Raw genomic sequence first — 19,342 nt, 5'->3', positions numbered from 1 at the left:
GAGTGTGCACACAAGCCCCCTAGATACACCACTGCTTAGCTCTGCATCTGGTAATTACAGAGGAGAACATTTTCTCATTCTATTTTAATTATCAATTATTGAAAATCTATGAATTTTATTCAATTCAGAGACTTTAGCTCCAATGATGAGCTCTAAAAACACTTAGCTGATTGATTAATAGATCTTTTTTTGTGTGGGTGGCCGTTAGGGCTAATACTCTACTGCCTCTGTTATGTTGCCTTCATCGGAGCTTTCGAGATAATGCATCCTATACAGGGCACCGTTAGTGCCATTTTAAAAACATAAATAGCAATGTCCCAAACAGCACCCTATGGTAAAGTTTCTATCCCACAATTGAATTCTTGTGATTATTGGATCTGTCATGATAAATCCCTAAGAAGCTTTCCTTAATTGGGACAAAGAGAATCAGCCAATCAGATCACGTTCAATGAAGGTTGAGGAATGGAGTAAAATGTTCACAGTTGTATACCTCTATGGTTCAACAAACTACTGTACATCTCCATTTAAGATATTTTTTGGTTTTTTTTTGTTCAATATTTTGAATAAATTGATATCTATTGTTTTCTCTATGGCCAAATTTTAAATTAATCCAATTTCTTGTCCAGATTTTTAGAGAAACGAGAAGGATGAAACCCCTTTTTTATTATTTGTTTATTATATCATAATTTTTTTCTTCTCTAATAAATTTCGGATGAGCAGGGGTTTGGTTTGTGAGGTGTATTCTGCTATCGGCAGGGGGATAAAATCTCAATAATAATATATTATTTAAAATATTTATTTCAATTTTTATTTTACTGATTATTATTCACCTCCTTGACTTCTTTCTCCTTCTCTTAATAATAATAATAATACTAAAAACAAAAGGCTTTGTTTAAACACGGAAAAGCTTGTATCACCCGAAGATGTCCTTCTATAAGGCTGTGATATTGATAAAATACTAAAAAGATTAACAGAACACCATTTACTAAACAATTTTTATAAAAGTAAACATAAACAAATTCAAAACTTACACCACTGGGTAATAACTGTTTAAATGAATAAACATTTGTTGCATTTTGAACTGCACTTTCAAGACTATTTCATAATTTGGCTCCGCGATACGAAAAACTTCGCTTTTTGTACTCCGTTTTGGGTTTTTTCAAAGACAAGACATCATTGGATCTTGTATGGTATTTTTCTTCCTTAGGGATAAATAATGTGTTTAAGTATGGTGGTGCTTGATTATGGAATATCTTATACAATGTAATAGCCTCATTTCGATACAGTTGGTCTTCAAGTTTATTCCAGTTTAAGTTTTGCAGGGCTTGTGTACTTGAGTCATATTTTCTTACTTTTGTATTTATTTTAGCTGCCCTGTCTTCTTTTTCTTCTTGCTGTTATTATAATAATTATTATTTATTATTCTAAGATATTTTCATTTGTATTATTTGTAGGTTTACTCCTGATAAATGGCTCCATCCACGATCCAACCAATGATAACAACAACAGTATTCTAAACCATAGTACCTCAGTTACTGCCAAACCCTTGGACTTATCCACCTCCACTGTAATGGACTCTTCCATTGTGCTCGCATCTTCCAGTGTTCTTGGAGAACTGCAAACATCAACAACCTCTGCATTCAAACTGGATCATAGTAACATGATTTCTGTAAGTATTTTTTCATCTTGCAATTTATACAGAAAAAAATGTAAACAGTCGGTCAACTAAATTTTTTGACCGCCACTAGAAAACAACTTAAATTTGTCAGTAAAAATCAAATTTGAGTTCTTTTTTTTTGTATATTTTTTATTTTCCAATTCCAAGAGCGGACAACGGTAAGAGTTCCCCTTCCCATGGTCTTGGTAAGATTTTTATCAAAATAGTTCCAGTGACCATATTAAATGTACCTTTAACTAAATAGAGAACAGATTGTTGGCTTTTAAAGATGTATTGTTCGCTGAAAATGACAAAACAAAATTTAAAAAAAAAATAATTTTGAAATTTACTTGCCCATTTTTGCAGTAACATTGAGCATTTAAAAATGTGTACCCTGATTTTTATACTGAATTTGATAAAAGTAATAAAAGTGTTTCTATAATTTTTTGCTGTAAAATTATGGGTAAACATTTTTTAAATACATTAATTCCTATCTTCAAGTTGATAATTTTCATGTAACTTAAAAACGAGTCAATTTCAAATCTGATTTTTATGATATATTTTGGTATTTTTTACAGGACAATACATATTTATTTATTTCAAGTTTTATTTAATTATTTCAAGTTTTGAAATTTAAGTTAAATATAAACTCTATTACTTTGTTTACATCATAAATGTTTTCCTCTATTACTTTGTTTACATTATAAATGTTTTCCGTTAATAGAATCCATAACTTTTTTTTCTAAGAAGAGTTGAATTTTACTGTATTTGTGTTATTGAATGACCTCAATATTCTCCTGTTACTAGTAATACCTAATTTCTGTATTCAATTTATTTTGTAATTTTAAGAGTTCTCAGCAGGGGGTCTTGGGATTGGCCTTAACCTAATAAACGAAGACGACCAAACTCAGGAATTACAATTTCTCTCAATTTTGCGAAACGTGACTCTGCAGGGGGTCCAATACCATCAACACGAACAGAGCCATGTGATTTCATTAGTGTACTCTCATTTTCATTTTTTTGGCAAGATGGTTGGAGAAATATCTCTGCGGGGGATGGTTTTGAGGTGTGTGGTACAAAGATGTACAAAAACGTTTAAACCTGTTATGATTGCATTCCGTGTCTTGTTTGATGATGGTGGTCAGTGGTTGTGATGACGATGCTACATATGCAGATCTCAAGTTAGCAAAAATGCATTTCAGTAACCATTTTTTGCTTTAGTCCGATTTATCAATATTACTTAGCTTAAAAATTGCTTAAAATTAAAGAGTCAATTGTACGCATGCACTATTTTAAGCTAAGATTTTGCTAAAATGGTTTAATAAATCAGCTTAATATGTTTGGTTAGGGACACCTTTACATTTTTTACTTTTACCATGTCTTCAAATATATCTGTAATACAGTAAATACAAAATTTCTGAAGCACCTAATAATTAGTTTTGAGTGCTAAATACAGGTTGCTTAAATTACAGTCTGTTGAATTTTATAATTTTATATCATGTTATAATGATTCAACACATATGATACTGAAAGCGTTATGATGATGATGATAATGTTGTTTGACCAAGCCTGACTGACATAAAATCTCAAAATTCTAGGATAGTCACTTAAAAATTTTGTTCCCCTTTCAATTAAATTGGGCAATTTTTCAGCACTGCATGTTTTAATTCAAAGCTAATACTTGTTTTGACCTGTAAAGTTAGCTAATACCCTATTCACACTGCCACTTTCTTTGCAAATAGTAACAACTAGTATCAAGTTGTTTGCGTATATAGTGTGAAAGCAAATTCGTAAAACTTCTGAAATATCGAAGGGGACCTATCAGGCAACAGAATGTCGTGTTCGCTAAGACTATGCCTACTGCTATCCTCCCGAGATTTTGTAAGGTTTGAATTTGTGTGTGTGAAACAAAGAAAAATATCTGTGGAGATCAAAGTTGTTACAACATGTTAATGTTAAAATATTTTCTGTTAGCGTGAAAAGGGTACAACCTGCTCCTTCAAGTCATAGGCTGGGCTTTTGGCATAAGAAAGGCTGGTACATAAAATTGGGCGTACAGTAGGGGGTGTACTTGTTATGCCTAAGGAACTGGTAATATATTTGATAAACTATCCAGGGATTTGAGCCGCCTTGTTAGACATAACCCTTAAAGTACGTATTAAGGTGAGTTATTGTTCGCAAATTAGAATCCTAAGTCTATAGTTTGGACTAGTAAAAAATATATATTTCTGATTTATAACTGGCAACTTTCTTTGAGTCTGATGCGCGAGACAAAACAAAATTGTATAGAGCGCCCTCTATGTTATATTTTTTTGATTGTAGTGGCGGAACTGCTAGTGTTTAGAGTCGTTGGTCAGTAAAGCGTTGTGAAAAAAAATGTATATGGGTTATATTCACATTTTAGTGACGAATTCTTCATTTTTATAAATTTTATTATAAAATCAGTCTATATGCATTTTATATTTAAAAAAAATTGTTATGATGCGTGAGATAAAACAATGTAGGTGTGTGCAAAAGGTGGATGCTCATGCGTGTACTGATTGTCTGACCTTGATGTTCAAATTTCTCTGTGGTGTCTTGGGTTGGCAGTTCTAAATATTAGTGATGATATCTTTGGTGCTCATAATTCAAATTCAATTGACAGCTTTAGTAGCCATCTTGTGTCACTTTTAAGACCCCACGGGTAGTACAGTTGCCAGGCAACAACCATGTGCATTTTTCATGACAGAAATATACAAGACATAGATGAAGCTTGGGTCTTGGCCTAGCTATGCAAATGCCAAAGCTGCTTCCATTACAGTAATAGATGTTAAAAGCTTGTGTGATAAAATCTAACATAAAAACAATACACTTTTTTTTTATAAGATAAGAACAAATTTACACTGAGGTAAAATGTCAAGTGAGGTTTTTATTTTTAAATAGAACAGTAGGAAAAGCAATAAATCTAACTGTACCTTATTTGCAGTAGGTGTGATTATGTGATACCCTCTATAATACAGTACAGTAATATACTGCTGATAAAATAATTTTCTAGAAAATAAGAACAAATTAAGAATATTTTGAGCCTGTAATCGGCAAATAAAAAGAAACATGGAGCCTGTACAAAATGTTACTAGTTTTTTCTTATATACAAAAAAGTGTATGTGCCATTATCGTCAACTTAAAAGTTTTTCTAGAAAAGCTTCACATCTTAGAACTCACCAATCCTTGTCACAATTGCATAATACTGTACTGTAAATATGGTGAGTGAGGATGTAGTTCTCCTTTCAGCTTCACAAAGATACTGTAGTCATAATACACATAATGTAAAACCTTGAAAAATTAGCCCAGTGGGCTTAAGCATGAGAGGAAGTTATCAAGTCCATTTCAAGAGAACCTCCTTCTTTATTGTAGCAATTCTCAATTCTACAGCATTTATTTTGTAAACAATTGTACTCTTTAGTTGAAAATGGGATGGGAAACCTTTTTTTATTTGGCCTAAATTACTGTAATCAACCCTTCTATGTCATTATTGGTTTTATGTCAAATTATTTAATTTACAGTACTTCAAAATTATAGGATTGGTTCTTATCTTTATGTTGTCATTCATAATCTATATTTGTTTTATTATAGTTTAAATCTGCTGATCAAGATGACACCCCTGTTACAACAATGGTACAGCTCTCAGAACCATCCAATCTAGTTCCCAATAGCATTATGCAGGATGGTACAACCCAGCTGACCATCACCACAGCGACAGGCTTACCAATTCCAGCGCGGATGGCGCAGACCCATAATCAGGTGGTTGATGTTCTAAGCTGTGATTGGCTGAATTGCTTCCTAAAGTTTACGACTCAAGAAGAGTTGGTGAACCACGTAAACCGAAGCCACATTCTCCTGGATGATGGCACAGGGTATTGTTGCCGGTGGATTGGCTGCACTAGAAATGGCAAAGGATTCAACGCTAAGTACGTGCTATTTTATTTATGTTGATGTTGTTAATGTTATTTCTTCCTTTTTGATACAGGTCTCCCTCTAATTAAAGACCACTTTTCCAGATTTCTTAAGTTCATAAAATATATTTCTACAAACTATGTCTTCAGATTTCCATATTAAATGAAAAACTTCAGTAGCACCAACTAGTAAGTTGCCTTGAGTGCAAGATATAAGCATGGAGTTCTAATTATTTTGAAAATGGGCCCGATCGTCTTTGGGACAGGGTGAAGATTTTCGGGCCATTTTTTTTTAGTTTTCATAACAATCTATCATTAATCCGACAAGTATGAGTTCTTTAGGGGACAATGATCCTGATGGAAAGTCCATTGTTCTGGACTACTACTACTGTATTTATTTATGGGTCTAGGCCTATCATAAATAGCTTAGCTGTGTAGAAGTGCCCTTGGACCTCCTACTGGCACTGCTACTAAATTTGTGTCCTTTAATCTGTGCAATAAGTACATGTTTATCATTATCATAAATAAGTGTACCTTTAACATTTGGCATTTGACCTAACTTTGTCATAATTGGTTTTGTTTCCTCCAGGTACAAGATGCGCATTCATGTGCGATCACATACAAACGAAAAGCCACATCAATGTCACATTTGCAAGAAATGTTTCTCACGTTCGGAAAACCTCAAGATCCACAAACGATCACATACAGGTACGAGGAATCAAATTAATCAACCAATCACTTTATCGGTATCTATAACTAGTTTTATCTACCAATCACTTTATCAGTATCTATACCACAAATTTATCAGTCAATATCTATAACTTCATCATTCAATATATCAATATTTATAACATTGTAAATAAACATCAATAAATTTATAATTATTAATATAATATAAAAGGAAAACCTTTCTTTAAACTTAAACAAAAATAGAAGTTAATTAAAGCAATTATAATAATTTATTGAACTTACACTATTGTTACAGTGGCAATCGTCAATTGATGGCGCGTTCAAGACCAACAAAATTACAAAAAAGAAGTTGCATTTTAAAAAAAAATACAACAGAGCACAAGCAGACAATTTGAAAGCCCCTTCTTATCATAACTTAACAATTAAACTTAAATTAAACTACTGTACTTAATATAAATACAAGCAGATACAGCAATACAGACTTACTTTTCTGTACAGTACTACATGTATAGGCCTAAACTTACACACACACACCTAGGTAAACACAATCCAATAAGAGAAATATTGTGGAGAAAAAAAAAAAGAAGTTTAATTCAACGTCACAACATAGCAAATCATGTGAGAGGGAGACAGAGAAATACTTTTTCAGAGAAAGAAATCACAAGATTTAGAACGTTATGTTAAGATTTGAGAGCTAACTTTTGATTCAGGCAGGCCGTATGAAAGAATGATTATGTTGTTATAAGAATGTTTAATGTTTTACTATTTAGCCAAAATATTATTCATTATTAAAATATCTTTTTTTCTAAGGAGAGAAGCCTTATGCGTGTCCAGTAGAAGGTTGTAACAAACGCTACTCCAACTCCAGTGATCGATTTAAACATACCAGGACGCACGTTGAAGATAAACCGTATGTTTGCAAAGCACCGGACTGCAACAAACGCTACACAGATCCAAGCTCGCTACGTAAACATGCACGTTCTCATAGTCACTATGTTTCTAAGCCAGAAAACCCATCGTCAAAGCCAGTTAAAGCTGTTATACCGCATACGGACGTTATGTTACCAGACCAGCTCGTGGTCTGCCCAGTGCTACCAACGAGGACCTCACCGGTTTTACCACCGGTGTTTGGTTTCTCACACCAGTACCTTCCAGTTCCGCAAATGTTATCCGCAGTACAAGCAAATTCTTTCGGTGTCAAGCCCATCCTCAACAGTGTTGTTGATTCAAGCAGGACGCATGATTTACTTTTCAAAGCGCAGGTATTGACTGCATCAGATGACGCATTAACTCATGAATCGAAGAATCATCTTGTAAAGAAAGAGAACGCTTCTTTATTAACTCTTGTCACAAAAGATCACTTATTCATGAATCAAGATCAACTCAACACAGAGGTATCGCAACACTCAGCTTTGACCACAGCGCAAAATTCATCCTTATCCACAGCGATATCAACATAGATATACTGGATTTTATAATAACTTGATAAACATGGTGCAATTCTAAGATTTTTTTCTATTTCTCCAGTTTGATACAATTATATAGATATAATTAGTCTTTTATGTAATTAGTCATCCGTCTTTTATATGTAACATAATTTAATATAGTTTTTTAAATACAAATGGCCAGAAATTTTCTTGTACAGTAATATAATTTGTAGGATTTTTCATATTTTGAAATCATCATCTTGATTCTAAGCTAGTACCTCTGATTTCCAAAATTGCCTCTCAAGCTCTGGAGAAGAGGTAGAACAGGCTGATTGAGGGCAGCCTACTACAATCTGTAGTGGGGATCATCATAACACGTCGTTGGCTACCAGCGACGAGTATACTCATCCCACAGGATATTGCTAAGGGGTAACATTCTAGCGTTTATGACTTCTTTGTTATATATTGTAGAACCACAGACTTAATGGCTAGAAGTTCGAGGAACATGCAGTACACATAGACGGTAGCGTACGAATAACGGATGTATGTTTGTTGGTTATCTTGCCGCAGTACACTCGATTGCATGAGTGGGGGTGCCTGCTTAACATATAGCGCAACCCATGCAAAAAGTGGATGATAAAACTCGCACTTGCAACAGAAAATAAAAAATGCTGTCCCACTGCCGGCCACGAGTTTACTCGTCCCGCAATATTTTCCCGCCAATTTTGTTTGTGAGAGCTAATAAGAAACCTAGTACTTATACACAGAACATTGCTAAATCCACCAACTAGCTGCTTGAGTGATATTGCAGCCTGGCCATTTCTTTATGACATACAACTTCTATTCTTGTATTGTAAACTAGAGAAATAAGGGGTCCAAGTATTTTGATTCATATTAGCTTTTCAACAAAAAGGATATTTGTCATCAGGTAAATGAATCAAGAATTAATAACAATTGTTGTTCTAATAAAATTGTGATCATGGTTATTATTCAAATTTTCTAGTGTCTAGAAAAGTAAGATCTAGAAAAGTCAGACATAAGATATCTTACTTTTCTAGATCTTGAATTGATTTTTTAATAGAATAGAATTTGAATAATTAATTTCTGATAATTTTTTAAATATTTTTTTACATGAAATAGACAAACAAATTGTGTACTGGTATAATAGTTACAATTAGATTACTAACTTTAGCAAAATGCCAGAGATTTGCCAAAAAAAAAATGTTATGTTGGTGTAACAGGCCCCAAAAAATAGGGTGGATAGATTTTTTTTTGTTCACTACCACCACTCACCCACTCGCATCACATGTCCTTAAACATCCTGAGCTGTATGCCCTATGATTGGCTGTCTGCATAATACTCTCCTGTGCTTTTATCCCTTTTCTTCATTTCTTTATTTCATGATACATCCAACAGCCAAAGGCCAATAACAGGATGTCTTATATAAAATGAATATGTTAAAATACATTTTTTGAATCACTACATGTAATATTGATATTTAGAATAACATATCTTTAGAGAACTCATCAGAAGTTTTAATGATCCTAACTGATCTGAGTTTATAAACAATGCAAGTTCTCATTTTGTAAACAAATACTGAACTTGTTTTTTAATTAATATAAACACCTTGAAAATATGCCTTATTTGTAGATATCAACAGTTAACATAACCTGACTGAGTGATAAGATGGTTGATATTAAATTAGTGTATTTATTTGTTTTGTGAAGATGTTTATTAGCTGTGGCTATAAACCATACATATAATGTGGCAGATATATCACAGGCAGTGGTGGCGCCAGACGGAGATCAGCGCCAGACAAAGATCAGGGCCTGGGATCGCCACAACCTCCAGATCATCGGACCAGAAAAACTTATTTGCCTAAGCATTATTTTGATTGCTTTTAAATCTAAAAGCACAATTTTAGGCCATACTAAGCCATAAAAATTCTCCCCATGAACCCTGCCTAGAGAGTTTTATTCCAGGACCCTGATCGACACTGTAGTCGACTAAACACCCCCCCCCCCCTAATCAGCAAATTTCTGTCGACACTGTAGTCGACTAAACCCCCCCCCCCCCCTAATCAGCAAATTTCTGGAGCCACCGCTGATCACAACTTTCACCTTATAGATTACCCTACTTAATGCCACCAGCAAGCAAGGCAAACCTTCCACTCTTTTTTTAAATAACTTTTCTGCTGTACCAATTAAAAACAAGTCAACAACGTCAGTGGCTATTTCAGGAAGAAACAGGACAGTACAAAGTGGTGCACTTCGGTACAAGGTTTTACAGCACAAGCATTCTTTACCATGCGGGGATTCAGCACGAGCATTACTTGTACTGTACGTACATTTTGCCTCAACTTGTATCATTTCAGAAACAATATAGTCTGAGTACACCACAAGTGTGGTGACACGAGAAATTCCTCGACAAAAGGACCAAGTGCCCCAATGAGAAATCAATGGTCACCGACAATGATCCACTACTGCAGACATGCCACTCAAAGTTTTAATAATAGACACCACTTATTTGTTCGAAATGCCACTTTCAGAATGTAGAAATGCTTTATCAAAACAGTGTCCCCCAACAAAAAATGATGGCCTCTTCCCCGACAGGACATCCAGGCTTCCTCCATGGAGGTCCTGTGCCCTGAACAGCTGCTGGGGCTGCAGTATGAGCTCATGTGTGGTGATCTTTCCATTAATCTCCACCCCTTGGATATTGATGCCAAGAGACGTCCCACAAAACGACAGCGTTAAAACATTGTAAACACGTTTATGGGACAACACGTGTGCTGCTTAGGCATGCGCATGTTCCAGGCCCTATTCTCATTGGTCAGTTTTTGAGTTTGAGTGACACTCTGGATGGTGCAATATACAAGACGAGTAGTAGTTTTTCAGGGTTTCCGGGCCTAATTATCTCCGTTAGTGGACAGACGAGTAGCTGGCACATTTGTTGGACGCGACTGGCTTAGGTTTATGCCTTGAGCACTTTGAGACTTGCAGGTATACAAGCCAATATACAAAAAACAATCTATTTCTGAAACGTTTCATTTAATTTATTCATAAAAGTACACATTTGACTATTGAATGTTTTTTGTTATACATTTATTGTACTGTAACATATATAGCACAATGAAATTTATTGATCATTCTTGTATTTAAATAGTAAAGCCCTACTTAATAGGTCTGTCACAAATGGTGGCAATTTTCCTCATTTGCAGTGGTGGCTTCACATATTTGTCATCAGAGAGTCCGAATCAAAGGACCGATTAGAGCCTCAATGTTCTGGAATAAAAATCCCTGGCAGGGTTCATGGGGCGAGTTTTTATGGCTTAGTATCACCAAAAATTACTCCTCATGAACTCCGCTGGTGCTACCACTGCTCATTTAGTGGAAAACAAAGCCTATGCCCCTTCTGTGTTCCTACAATACTGAGCCTATCAAGTCTTAATTAATTTTGGGGAAAATGGGAGTTCAGCATTGTGGAAACGAATGGTTTAGATGCAAACATTCATTGGTAACAAAGAAGAGTGAAACAATGAAATATTAAATTATGGCACACTCTCCAATGTAATTCCGAATCCACTCTACAGACAGACCCCTAGACCACCCCAAATTTTCATGTCTCAAAGGTTGTCTCGAATTAGGGAGCGATCTGTATTCTACATCAACCTCAACACTGAAGCCATTAGTTATACCTATTAGTGCATTTTCCTCCCACAGCAAGCAACTCTCCAATAACATTATTAATAATTATTTATTTCTGATGTAAAAATTCCAAACTAAATTTCAAGTTATAGGATGGATTCAAGATATATTTTCCCTTGAAAAATGGCAAAAAAAACCTTTTAAAATAATTTTGAAATTAACTTGCTCATTTTGCAGTTCTACTTTAGCAAATTTTTAAACTGGATAATTAAAATAATAAAACATTTCCAGTGACCGGATGCGTTTCATTTTTCACTGTAAAATGATGGGTAATGATAATTTTTATGTTACTTCAAAATGGGCAAAAAGTGATTTTTATGATTTTTGGGGTATTTTTCATGGGACAATACATCTTTCCACACTATAAACTGAGCCTAATTATAAGCCTTAGGAAGTTTAGTCAAGATTTTTCAAAAGTTCTAAAGTGAATCTCTTGTAAGCGACCAGCCTCAAGTGTAGTGGTTGCTCATGAGAGGTGGTCGCCTATATGAGTACACACCATGTGAGACCCAATTTTACTGGACACTCAGAAGCATCAAGCTACAGTGTCAATCTTCATTTTCATTGTCACAATATCATTTCTTCATTGTCACAACATATTTTCTTCATTATATTGTCACAATAATATAGTACAATACATACCTGTACATCAAGTATCAAAATGCATTCCATCGTGTTGGGATTCAATATTTCAACATTAATTATGTCATCATCATTCCTGATTCATCTATAGATTAATGTTGAAATATTGAATCCCAACATGATGGCGTGCATTTCGATACTTGGATTATGTATTATACTATCTTATCTGAGATTAATCAGTGGACCTTTCGGTGTCACATATAATAGTTATTTCATTGCCACAATACAGTTTCTTCATTGTCACAATATAGTTCCTTCATTGTCACAATATAGTTCCTTCATTGTCACAATAGTCTCTACATTGACACAATAGATTTTCTTCATTGTCACTAGTTTCTTCATAGTTCTTGTTATTGCTATTCCAACTAATTTTCCTTATTTTCTTCCCAATGCAACATGTTTGAATGTTGCTTTAATCTGGGAACAGAGTAACTTATAGGTGATTTTTTTTTTCCCGAACTACAGTATCCCGGATCCATCATGTTCCTGGTTTCTCTTCTCCTTGATTAATGCTTTTCCTGGAAGCAGCTTCTTTACTTGCAACTATTTCTTGATCTAACCTTTCTTTTGCTCTAACAACCTAAAAATATACACAAAGATAATCATTAATACCTGGCAACATTTTTAAATAAAATATAAAAACTTCTAAATATTTATGATAATGTTAGGCAGCGTAAAATTTTTAAGTAAAACACATAACAGTTGTAATAATATAAATAACAAGTTTTATCCGCCATGCGAACATGTAAAATGGGTTATTCTCCTACCTTTACTTTTTTATTATTTTATTATTAAAATTATGATCGTCATCATTAGTGCCCTGTCGACATTATAAGTATAGTGCGACATTTAACTCCTGTGGTAATTTGTGCGATTTGAATTCTTTTTATCCAATACAGGCAAAACACATATATTTGTCATAATTTTCACAGACCTGTGCACATTGATTTTTTTTCAATGTGCACATAGCAATGGCTTAACAAAAACAGTGGAATACAACCTTTATGTCAAAGTGAACATTTCTAGACAGGGCTTTAAAAATCATCCAATTTTTTCAAAACTTATTATTTTCTGTGACCCCTCCCCCTCAAAAAAGTGTACACAAAAGATATCATTTTAAAATTATTTTTTCACTTTTGTAGCATAGTACATACACTGTTGACTCTTCTTCCCTAGAGTATGTTTTGTACCCTCATAAAAATATTTTAAAAAAAGGATGCTCCTTAGTGAAGGCGTTATCTTAGCAGTTGCTGATTTGACCTCAAACTGACCTTCGATTGCAGATAAAATGATCCTCCTTTGGCTTTATCGTTAACTTTGAATAAATGTTCATATTGTTTGTTTACAGCCTCTTCATCAAGTTTGGAGACGTTGAGTATTTTCTGTGCTTCTTCCGTCGTCATGCCCATTAAACTATTGGTGGCAGCAGCCTTGGCACCTCGCTTCCCTCCACCAGCCCTCTGAGCAGCAGCCTGGCTTGCTGTGTAAATATTAAGAATAACACAGTACACATCAATTATTTTGTTAACATATTATTAGTGTATCATTATTCCCTTTTTGTTTTTCAAATTACATCTTATCACTTGTTCTGCACATAGACTCTTATTTTGCGCAATATAAATGAATAACCTTTAAATTGTATACAGTTTAGGGCCAGGAATGCTACAGGAGGCAACCAATTGATAGTATAGCAAGTTGGATTGGATTGTATTTATTTGGTGTAAACACCCAGGATAACCCACACAAGTCTGAAGAAGACTTATACGGGTCCTTTTGGTGGTGATTGGGCAGTACACTGGGGGACAATCCCATACACTGGGAGACAATCCCATACACTGGGGGACAATCCCATACACCGGGAGGCGAGTCAAATGGTTGAGTGGTTAAGGCAGCGGTGACGCAACCTACAGCCATAATATCATTTAGTCCCCTGGATGGGCTTCTTTTCAAGATTAATTTTGCAAACCAAAAAGGGGCTTCTTTTCAAAATTTGGAATTGCTACTATACAACATTTTCAGTTAGGTAATTCAAAAGTCTGTAAAAATTTTTTTTTTGTATTTTAACTATCCTAATACAATAAAATGATATTATGATACGTATGAGTATCATAATGAAAGATAACCAAAAGAAACGAAAGTCTATACTATCTTGATTACAAGCCCATAGGCTTCTTTTCGAGATGGACTTCTTTTAGAAATTACTTTTGAAAACTAAGATAGGGGGAGGGAGCTCCTTTTCGGCGATAGGCTCCTTCTCAAGATTAAGCCCACTGGGCTTCCATTCGAGATTTTACAGCATTAAAATATAAAATAGGAAAAGTTTAATGAATGCTGTTAACAAAATGAAATCCTTGCATGTCCATCATTTTGGCTTACCCTGAATTTCTTGCCTCAAAGCTTTGGTAAATGCACGTCCAACAACTTGAGCCCCGAGAACAACAATCTGAGCTAGGTACTTCGCCTAAAAATCAAGGAAGTTATCATTGCGTGTGTGTGTTTTGTTTTGAAATTATCTGAGAAGGAAATTATCATCAAGCTATAGAAAAGAAAAATTAGTAATATCGCCCTATGTAGATACAGCAAAATGCAGACCTTTAAGCTAATCCCTTTCCCCACTGGTGTAGCTACAGGGCAGTGCAGTCAGTGCAAAGCACTGGGGCCCAGGACTATTAGGGGCCCATTCATATATAGACCTAAATATAATAATTTAAAATAATTTCCAACTTAATATTTTTGAAGAATAAAGCAGCCAGCAGGCCCCTCAGTAATATTCGGTTTTTTTAGAATTACTGTGTTGATTGCAAATCAATGATGTATTCATGGGTTCCCCAGCCAGTCTACCCTCCTTTTTTTTCAAAATTATAAAAGAAATGGGGGAAAAATGAAATTATATTAAAATTTAAGTTTGAGAGTGCCATTTCCGGACATCTAGAGGTACTATAATAATAAATTTACTTATTACATCAGCTATCAGCCCCCACCATGGTGGGTCTGAGGTGATCTTCACCTTCATTTCATTTATTTTGTCTAATTTGAACACACAAAACAGTTTCAAACTCGGGAAGACAGGATAACCAAGAGTATACTAAAATACTGTCAAGTGGCTCTCCAAACCGAAAAAGAAACAGAAAAAAAAAGAAACATAAAATAGGAAAAATTACTATAAAATTAATAAATTAAAATCAAAAAGCACAGAACAGACATTCTTATTTATTTACTTACTTTTTTTTGTCATTTGTAAAAATCCCTCCCTGGCCCTTCTATTTTGAATTCCCTGACCACCACCTCCCCACCCCACTGCAGTTGTTAAATTTGATGTGGCACCAATTTTCTTGATTACTTTAGAATAGTTACAAATCCGATTATCATTAGTATTTATTACTAGCCTAGGCCTTCAATGTAGGAGTGGGGGAAAAGAAGTACTGTATTTTTATGATGATAATGATAATAAAAATAATAATTTAAAAAAAAATAATAATAATGCACTATAAATAAAATTCAAAAATATGACGATACTTTTGAGAACGATCATTTCAGGCAATGCCTGAAAACATAATTAGGCCTAGCCATTGCTAGGCCTTACGCTACATACATGTTTCGACAGATCCTACTGTCATCATCAGCGTACAGAGATTCCATATAGGCAATCTTATTTAAACGAAGTGAAGTTTGTGATACGTCAATCTATATGTAATTCAACCGTATCAAGTTGTGAACACAAGATCATGAATAGAAACAATGTATAATTAATGGTAAACGGAATGAAGTAAAATCAGAATGACAAAGTTAAATTAACATGGTAAAGTTGTTTGTTGAGTGAGGGCTGCTCCCATTGAATATGTAATGCCTCCTTTATTTTAAAATGATGAATTGATGGGGCGGAGTCAAGAATACGGAAACAGTCCTTGCTACAAGTTTGCATGAATTTGCGTGAATTCTTAAGGTGTTTTAATATGTAAGAGTTCCTATCCATTGCCAAGTGCTCGCGCACACGTGTTTAGAAGTGTCGGCTAGTTTCTCCAACATAGCTGGCATTACAGTCAGCACACACAAATTTATACAACACGAGAGCGGAGCCCGGGAGGGACAGGATCCTTCACTGAAAACAATTTTTTTATTTTAAATGAAGAAAAAACCAACTTAAATTCAAAATCATTACATAATTGCTTAGAAAGCAAACAAATTTTATGCGAGGCAATCTTAGAAAAGGGGCCGATATATGGAATTTTGAAATAAAGGGTGGTGGTGGGTGTGGCATCTCCAATGGCCTCAGGTGGTTTTGAACGTTTATTGGGGGAGCATACAGAATCAAGATATTTCAAAATTATTTTATTGATGATGTGTAGCAGAAAGCTATTTTTCCTTAGGATGGATATTAAGGTTTTAAGGTCTTCATGAAAACCCATGCAGCTACAATTAATTTTGAATGTCCTGTCAACTAGCGTCCGGACCAGTCCGAGTTTGTAATTGAATGAACAAAAACTAAAATAATTAATGAGGAGCCCAGTAAGTGTAGGTTACCGGAAGACAGAAGTAGATGCTAGCCCATGTTTTGATTTGGAAATTAATACATCCAGGAAAGGAAGTTTTTGTTTAACTTGTTTCTCAAAAGTAAACTAAATGTTAGGGTGACGTGAATTAAGATATTTAAAAAATATAGGAACGTCCTCCTCATTGCGAATAAACAAAAAATATCATCAACATAACGTCTATAAAATAAGACGCTGGGACCTTTATACTGTTCAAGCCATATCTGCCAGAACAGGGGCTAAAGGGGAACCCATGGATACCCCGTCAATTTAATAATAATAATAATAATAATAATAATAATAATAATAATAATAATAATAATAAAATCTTTATTTACACACGGAAGCTTATATCACCCAAGGTTGTTTTTCAACAAGGCAGTGTTGCCATTATAACAATATTAAAACGAAAAAAAGGCAAGAATACCTGTAGTATTCATAAACACACAATTTAAACATATATAATGGTTCAATGAACATGCACCATGGAGTAACACTTGTTAATGAACATTTAGTTTACAAAAGCTTTTTGATGATGAATTTTCTGAGACCTTTGGGAATTCCCATATCACAACAAAGGCCCTGGCAATTCATCTTGCACTAAGACCCTTTCACACCTAGCTACGCCGCCGCCGCCTGCCCCTTGGACGTTGTTGTTAATGTCCCACAAAATAATAGTGTAATATGTTAAAACCAGTGCGTCTGTGGGAAAACACATTTGTTTGCTGGTCATGCATGTATTGTTCTGTCTGCTCAGTTGAGTTTGATTCAAACTCAAAAAGGTCTATTCAATGGAAACGGTGAAACATTTTGGTATGTCCCGGAAGTAATTTATTCCACATCCCACTGACACCATTCATCATCAATTAAGCATAGTAAATTGACTAATTCATCGTTAATTTTCTATCCAAGGAATTTTTGTATTTATCACTCGGGTTGTTCATTCAGAAATTGTCCAACTGAATAAACTACAATTATTACAATTCGACGTTTGTGAACTTTCATAGTAGCAATGTTTTATACATGAACATTTCAAAATAACAACAATCAATAGTGCAGTATTCTCTATACTATAAAGCGGAACATTCCTCACACAATCAATGAAAAAAACCCCAGCACGGTCGCAGTATGAGTGGTTGCGGGATCGCTTGTGCTTCGCGCCAGGGCAGACTGTTCCATTTTGTTTTTGAGGGGTGTTCTCTTTTGGGAGAGATTAATCCAGGTAAGTATTCACAAATTAGACAACTGACTTTCTTTTACAGTAGTCAACAATTTATAGCAGCCACTTTGTATTCAACTTAATTGAGCTTAGTTGACTAAATACAAAACTGATAAATCACATCAAATGCCTATGCAAATGATTAAAAGTCCATCACCTTTATATTTCATCCTTCTTTCTCAGAGTAAATAAATACCAACTCTACTCTACCAACATGAAACAGAGCCTAGACTGGGGGGGGGGGGGCTAGGCTACTATTCCCATCATAACACCTACAGTTTTAATCTTGCTTTTCCTTTTAAAAAAAGAACTAAAAAAGTTAATTGATTTTAGTTTACACTTTTTATATTTATTTATTTTTTTTATAAATGTAGTTTACAAACACAAATTGCACTTTCAAAAATAAGGTAGGGCCTAGGCCTACATAAAAACATATTAGGCCTACCTCCGCCATGTCTTAAAATACCTTTTTAAAACTCTTTGAACATTTAGAATCGTAGTTATAAAATACTAAAGTCTGCTCAGTTTGCTGGTCTTTATTTATGTAAAGTTTAGATGAGATTTAATATCGTTCATAAAATGGTCCAATTGTCCTTGGACGATAATGGGTGGTGCTGTTAAATCTTTGTCGCCCGCCTCACGAAATCAAGCATGGTTGATCAATAAGGCCTAGGCCTAGAGGCTCGAGGTTTTTTATTTTTTAACCTCAAAATTTAAAGAATTGTTAAAATCAGCTAAATAATAATTGCTCACCATATTAACACACTTCTATGAGGATAATTCAGTGAACGAACATATTATCTTTGACATCAATTAAAAGAAAAAAAATCCATCACGAGAAATTTAGGACATTACATCATTTTCCACACACATGAACTTTCACACCCGACACGTGCGTTGTGTGTGGTTCTTTCTATTTCGAAGTGGCGTATCTAATGGGTGGATCCAGTAGGTAGGGGAACGGGAATGTTCCCCCCCCCCCACTTTTTGCCATTAAATTTTAAAATTTCAAGGTATATATTGAAATTAGCACTCTCACTTTCTATTCTGAATATGTTGTGCCCTCCGTTTGAAAAATTTTGGATCCGCCCCTGCACACCCCGACCAAAAAAAAAAAAAAAAAACCCTCCCGATTCAGCGAATCCGAGGTCAGGACTTCTAGATAGGCCAACGCCACTGTCTGTTTCGTGTGCTTTAAATTTTAATTTATTTTACTTTTTTATTTATATCTTCTTTCCTGTGTGACCTAGTGATCAGTGCAAACGGCATTGATTGTCCTTATGGGCCCAGCGACACATATAGAATTCAACCCTGTACACTACACTCTCACACGTTCCAGTCCATACACCAAAACTCCTCAACCAATCAGAGTAGTTTCCAACTAGGGCTGCCTCTAATTTGTACAAAATAGAACTTTAATATTATGATTAATTAACTGTATTTATAAGCTTTTTGAGTAATTCTGTGTTTCCCTGCCGCTTGCATCACACGCTTCACGGTGAGGCTGAGGTGTTATAGACCCCCAGTGGTGGATTTAAG

At 34.7% G+C, this 19,342-nt stretch overlaps 2 protein-coding genes across 6 annotated transcripts in view; one reads left to right on the top strand and one right to left on the bottom strand.

The window, feature by feature from the left end:
- LOC117116286 (transcriptional activator GLI3-like) overlaps nt 1–9,420 on the top strand; it is a 20,098-nt gene extending 10,678 nt beyond the window's left edge. For all 5 annotated transcript variants that reach the window (XM_033260297.1, XM_033260296.1, XM_033260294.1 and 2 more), the window contains exons 3-6: nt 1,455–1,669; nt 5,270–5,604; nt 6,179–6,297; nt 7,090–9,420. In XM_033260297.1, coding sequence (XP_033116188.1) covers nt 1,455–1,669; nt 5,270–5,604; nt 6,179–6,297; nt 7,090–7,739 — 1,319 coding nt within the window. In that variant the 3' untranslated portion in view covers nt 7,740–9,420. The remainder of the gene's footprint in view (nt 1–1,454; nt 1,670–5,269; nt 5,605–6,178; nt 6,298–7,089) is intronic.
- Nucleotides 9,421–12,508: 3,088 nt separating this feature from the next.
- On the bottom strand, nt 12,509–18,709 carry LOC117116318 (mitochondrial import inner membrane translocase subunit tim16-B-like). Its single transcript, XM_033260338.1, has 4 exons — nt 18,557–18,709; nt 14,432–14,516; nt 13,327–13,535; nt 12,509–12,635 (listed from the first exon to the last, which is right to left on the bottom strand). The coding sequence occupies exons 1-4, from the start codon at nt 18,557–18,559 to the stop codon at nt 12,534–12,536; spliced, it is 399 nt and encodes a 132-aa protein (XP_033116229.1). The 5' UTR covers nt 18,560–18,709; the 3' UTR covers nt 12,509–12,533.
- Between the last annotated feature and the right edge of the window lie 633 nt (nt 18,710–19,342).

The sequence above is a fragment of the Anneissia japonica genome, unplaced genomic scaffold (assembly GCF_011630105.1).
Source record: "Anneissia japonica isolate Jap-2015-1 unplaced genomic scaffold, ASM1163010v1 scaffold287602_len1038180_cov171, whole genome shotgun sequence".
Lineage (NCBI taxonomy): Eukaryota > Metazoa > Echinodermata > Crinoidea > Comatulida > Comatulidae > Anneissia > Anneissia japonica.
The sequence above is the reverse complement of the archived record's forward strand: the minus strand, read 5'-3'. Positions and strand labels throughout refer to the sequence as shown.